This window comes from Cryptomeria japonica, chromosome 5 (genome assembly GCF_030272615.1).
Source record: "Cryptomeria japonica chromosome 5, Sugi_1.0, whole genome shotgun sequence".
Classification (NCBI taxonomy): Eukaryota; Viridiplantae; Streptophyta; class Pinopsida; order Cupressales; family Cupressaceae; genus Cryptomeria; species Cryptomeria japonica.
Genome location: NC_081409.1, coordinates 882,236,098 through 882,242,008, shown reverse-complemented (window position 1 = coordinate 882,242,008; position 5,911 = coordinate 882,236,098). Strand labels below are relative to the sequence as shown.

Below are 5,911 nucleotides of genomic sequence, written 5' to 3'. Positions count from 1 at the left end.
CATATTTTTGCATAAGGGAACAAATAGCTCACAGACAAGGGTGATGTATATGAAGTATACATAGTGTCTGAGCAAGAGTTCCCTTGGATATCATACCCTTGTCAAAACTAGAGGTTATGACATCGCATGTGAAAAATGATTGAAGATGACTATGCAAAAACTATCAAAGTCCTTCTAGCTCTTCTTCAATTTGGCCAACATTTGTTTGCTGTTGGAGAACCAACTCTGTCAGGCTGCCTCAAGCCTTGAAATGCCCTCCTCAGTTTCACATATGATCGTTGGCCGATTATTCTTTAAGATAACTTCAAAAGTACAAGATCTATCACATGTCCTTTTCTTCTTTTCATAGTAACTACTTTTCCCATGACCGAAGAAAATGCGTGGGTAAGAACGATTCATATATGCAGGAGTTATGCAGCATGAATTGTTTGTGTGAAGTATAGATGCCTGAGGGGCAAAGATGAGATGTTGGAAACATGTTGCATATACTTTTTCAACTTATCTAGTCATAGTTTCCCATCAAAAGTGTCTTATGAGTTATGGCATCAATTAAATCCTCCCCCAACAACAATTCAAATCTTGAAGCACCATACAATATATAACATGAATATAGTTGACATATGTTTTGAACCGTAAATTATTGAGATTTGTACTCTAGCTGGGGAAACTTATTTTATTGTTTATAAGGTAAATAGTATTCTTCTGAATGTTACCAGAACGTTAATCTTGATGTTCTACTAATCAAAAACAAATTTGTGTTGGAGATATTATAAGTGTAAACAGGATATTTCCAAACTAACAAAAAAACGTAGACCCTAACAATAAACAACATTAGAGCATTTTAAGCATCTTAAGATGTTTATGACAAAAAAATTTGACCTATTTTCAAATTTATAAGAATGAAATGGTTTATGAGATTTTGGGCTTCTGCAGTCCAAACTATTAGAAAAGGTTTCTGGAGAAAACTATTAGAAAACTCTGAAAAACATAAATATTTTGGGTTAAACTCCATGATCCATCATCAGAATATGACATAGAAATCCCTTTGACAGCATATTTAGGATCAAATAGCATATTTAGGATCAAATTTAAGTAATATTGAGATTTAGTTTGAAAATTAGTATGATAAATTAAAATCACAGTCAAAAATTAAAAGAGTTTGTTCGATCTAGGAACTATGATGTTAAGATATTGATATTGGGTCCTCCCTGTAAATACATATTTGTGCATATTGTTGCAATGTAGGCATAGATGTATATGGTGCCTTGTTGTGCCAATTTTATGGTAGACTGCTTATTCAATATGAACCCATTTTTATTGCTTGAAGGCAAGCTCAACTGCCTCTGCCATCCATCCATCCTGTGTGATAAATCTGCTGTGAATTTCACAGCACTTATATGCTCTGGAAGGGAAAGTCTCCAGTTTGAGAGAAAGTTTCTCCAGGATTTGAAGACTTCAGCAAGTTCTTTGCCCTCAAGTCTCTCTGCGTTTTGAAGGTCTTTTTTGTATAAGAGAAATTTAATATTTCCATCAGTTTTGACCTTGTTGCGAATACAATGGACTCCTCTTATGCCACACTCAGAATGGTCATCTTTAAATACCAAGAGAAATTCAGGCTCAACTGTAGGCTTGATGATATCCAGATCTTTGAGCTTCAGTGAATATTCATAGGCAGTAAAGAGCTTGTAGAGATGCCTCGGTCTCAACCTATCTATGCTAGATATGTCAAGGTATTGGGGTGGATGGTTTCCAGAATTTTCTACAGGCTGAGCAGGAGTGAGATGAGGAGGAATGTACTTGCATTGGCCATCTCGTGTTGTTGTATGCAGCTTCCAGGTAGACCAATCATTTCCGTCATCCAAGATAACTCTCTGTCCTGTTTTCGAATATATGATTTCTTCTATGTCAATCTCATTGCTTTGTATCCATAAATAGTCATGTGTAGAGTCTCCATCCTCACTGATTACACTTGAAATAGAAATACGCTCTCCTATATTTGGCAATGGTGTAAGGCTTTGCCACTTAAACATCCCTCCCCCTAAATCAAGCTTGTTGATTTTGTACATATATTCCTGATCTACATAATGGGGAGTGAGAGCATATATACACTGGTCACTTAAGAAAAACCTGACCAATTCACCATCAATGCCAGAAGGAAGAGGAAGCCTTCTCAGAATCCCATCTTGATATATGTGCAGTGTAAGGGTGTTGTCATTTCCCATTCTTGGGGTATGGGCATATAAGATGACTGAATTTTTCAGAGCATATGGCTGGTACTGAGAAGTTGTATACTGGGAATTGCGGAGAGCCTCAGCCCATGCTCGACTCAAGGTCATCAACAATGGTTTCATGTACCAGCGCATGGAAGCCATTAGAGGGCCCAGGGTGACCTCATTTGGAAATTCTGGAATTAAATCTGCAACTCGACACAATGCCATTCATGATTCAATTTCATGACCTTGAAAACTTATATGAAATGAGAAATACTTGAACAAGCAAAAACCTTGGGGCTAACAATATCAATCCCTACCATCGGTGGTATGCCAAATGAAAAAACAAAATTAAAATTGAAACGACAAAACCATTAAACTTATTAGGCACATAAAACCATTAATTAGGCACATAAAACCGTAAACTAATTAGGCACATATACTACTTTACTTTGGTTTCTGTTTTGGTTGCTCATGAAATAAATTATAAAAGATCCAATAAACTACCAAGATTTGGTGCTGTTTCATTGAGTGTGGCTCCTCTCAAAATTCGGCTTTGTGTGTTTTTGACTTGCCCGTGGATTCCTAAATAGCTTTTCCATTTTTCTGGGCAATCTGAAACTCTGGAATCCTCAATGGCTTTTACCATACTCAGTCTTTTGAAGCAAGTACATAACTTTTACTCGCCTAATAGTGCTCAAGGCAGGGTTATATTAAGGAGGCTAGGACTTGTACTGTCTAGGCATCAAAGAAATAGTTTTACCTTGTCCCAAGGTCATATGATGAAAAATGAATCCCCTTCTATATATAGTAAAATTCTCGATTAAGGTCAATTTCATTCGAGAAACTATAGTGATTCCTTCTGCTTCATTGTTTGAAGCACAGGGTGCACCTTTATCCCTGTGATTACTAAAGATACCTCTCACACCAACCTGCCTCATAAGCCCGTTAAAATTCAACTTAACTTTACCTTAACTGAGGTTTAATCCATCCCATCACATCTCTGGTGATGTAATAAATTGAAACCCCATTAACTGTAGGGAAGAGCGGAAAGGAAAGTGAGAGTGAAAGAGGAATGTGAAGGATGGTAGATGGCAATTTCCACAGATTTAAGACCTTGGAGGAAATACATTCTGATATAGCAACTTCCAATTTGATCAGGAACCTCAACAGGTCTAAAACATGATTCTTGAATATGCAGCCATTCATCTTGGTTCCTGAATATGCAGGTATTCTCTCATTCCAAATATACCAGGTCGTCAAGGAAAGTGATGCTCTACACAGAGCTTTGACATGATTATCTTTAGCTATTAACCATTTTTCCTATATAAGATTGTATTGTTCTTAAACCAATGTTATACCAGAGAAAATTGAGTTTATAAACGACTCCTCATCTTATCCACAAATTTTAACTCAAATGTCTTATTACAAAAAGCTTGGATCCAAAAGTTTAGTTGACACTTTCAGTCACCTCTATCACAAAGGCCGTACATGGAGTAGCCACCGGTTAATATTCTCATTTGGGTAAGGTATGTACATTTCTTTTGTGGTACAGTAAGTGCCTCTCTTAACGAATATGTGATAGTCCCATATTATTTATTATAAGTCATCTGTAAACCTATTAAAAAACTGTTTAGCATGGTGGACTATAAAAGAATCTTTCTTTTTTCTTTCTTTTGAAAGAAGCCTGCCTTAACACAGATGTTGCAAAATTAGAGACACGGGCAGATTTCTTGATCATCATCACCTTGATCCAGGATTCATGGGCATTAGAGTCCCCTGGATTGTACTTGATACATGCAGAGCGTAAGCGTATTGTCATTCCTACTTGGTTTTCGGCGTGCACCTTATAAATCCGATGTATTGTCCTTGATATGCACCGTGCGAGGATGTCAAGGATGGGTTCCTAGATGAAGTATGGGCATAAAAACTAGCTGAATGTTTTTAAGCATTGGGTTTGTAAAGAGAAGTTGCAAATTGGGTATTGTTGAAAACAAAAACCTAAATTAAATTAAAGGTCAAGAATGGCCAGGACCAAGCTAAATCTCATTTGGAAATACAGGGATTAAAATCCGCATTCCCATCATATAAAATTTCATAAATGATCTGATAGCGCCGCAAATTATTTTCAAGAAATCAGGTGAAAGAAACTAAACTCTAGGGTTATTCATACAAAACCCTGATGCTCCTAGTATGCCAAATGAAAAGACAGAAGGAAAAAAGAAAACCCGCATCATCAATATGGGTGTGTCCCAAACAACAGAAGAAGACAAAATCTTTAAAAGAAATACCCTCCGCTGGCTACTTAGAGTCAATTTCTGTTTTGATTGCTCTTGAAATTAAAAGGATAAAATTTCAGATACAATACCAAAATTGCCTGTTGTTATATCGGTTGACTGTAATTCTGGCCCTTGTGATATTTGTCTCTGTGTGGTTTTGTCTCTCTCTTTCTTTTGCTTCTTTTTTGAACTACCTGAACTTGTGCTTTCCTCCATTGCTTTAAATTTACAAATACCAGCTTTTGGAAGTAAACCAGCTAATTCTCACAATTTGATGGCAAACGAAAGCAACTATTCGTAGCTTTACTTCAAAAGCTGCGTTTAAGGCCTACCACAGCTTGTCATTAGGTGTTTCTTTCAAAACTCAATTTGTCCGATTTGGGTTGTCTATAGTCATTTTGCTGCATGCGCGAAGAAGACTGATTGTAATAAGACGAGGAACAATTAATGCATTTCACATTTCAGGTTTTTTTCACCGGCAGTGTAGACCACATCTCGAACATAAAATCGGGCATCCCTTTTAGAAAAGTAAAGGCTTGTAATAGTGAAATTTGTACACCATGACTATTTTCATTTAGTTTTGTTTCTATTTTGAGAGTCGTTTCATGCAATTATATCAATAAACTTTGTGATTTTGGGTGAAGTTAAGTTGTTTTTTTTTAATATTTATTTAATTTTGTTTATATTTTTATATTATGATTCTATTTTCTCTATTCTTATATTATCTTAAATATTCTACATTCATTATATACTTTATATTTATTTATATGTCTATTTCATGCACAAATTTTATCATTTCATTATATTGGATCATATATATATAGATATGATCTTTGATTCTCTAAATTCAATTTTAAATTTGATTTACTTCTATTCATTTCACTAACCATTATGAGTTGATTAAAATCATTTGCAAATTGTTGTTATGTCCTTGTAATTAAAAGTATTCATATATGTTGTTTTCATATCCTCTCACATTATTTCTCATCCACAAGTATCATTCAAATATTATATACCTTTTTTATCAATAGATCCCATTTAACTTTGCATTTATTTAAAGAAAATAGTACAATATTCACAAAAAAGGGAGGGTGGTAGAAAAGCACACCCACGAGTCCAACATAAGGGGCCTAGTCTTGAAATAGAATCAACAAAAACAAGTCTGAGCCCAAAACAATTGAGTAGCCATAGTTATGCTAGGTAGAGCAGGGTCTTAATCATCAAGTTTCCCCCAAACATTACTCGGGCTAGACTCATCAATTGGATCTCACCCAATGAAAGGAGCATCTACTGTATTTTCCTCAAAAGGCGGTTGAGTGTGAATTAGGATAAAAGTACAAATTTGTTTCACACTTTAGGCCAACTTATTAGCACAAGTGAATTTAAGTATTTCTAACTAAAATCATTTTTGGTCAAACATTA

At 35.3% G+C, this 5,911-nt stretch overlaps 1 protein-coding gene across 1 annotated transcript; it reads right to left on the bottom strand.

Moving 5' to 3' along the window:
• Nucleotides 1-1,104: 1,104 nt before the first annotated feature.
• Nucleotides 1,105-5,011, bottom strand: LOC131079555 (uncharacterized). Its single transcript, XM_058017535.2, has 2 exons — nucleotides 4,579-5,011; nucleotides 1,105-2,416 (listed from the first exon to the last, which is right to left on the bottom strand). The coding sequence occupies exons 1-2, from the start codon at nucleotides 4,703-4,705 to the stop codon at nucleotides 1,176-1,178; spliced, it is 1,368 nt and encodes a 455-aa protein (XP_057873518.1). The 5' UTR covers nucleotides 4,706-5,011; the 3' UTR covers nucleotides 1,105-1,175.
• Between the last annotated feature and the right edge of the window lie 900 nt (nucleotides 5,012-5,911).

Bases quoted from the DNA above. Each gene is read 5' to 3' on its own strand.
- LOC131079555 (XM_058017535.2), bottom strand. From the start codon at position 4,705: ATGGAGGAAAGCACAAGTTCAGGTAGTTCAAAAAAGAAGCAAAAGAAA. The intron at 2,417-4,578 runs GTATTGTATCTG...GTCGAGTTGCAG, and splicing joins TATAACAACAGGCAATTTTG to ATTTAATTCCAGAATTTCCA.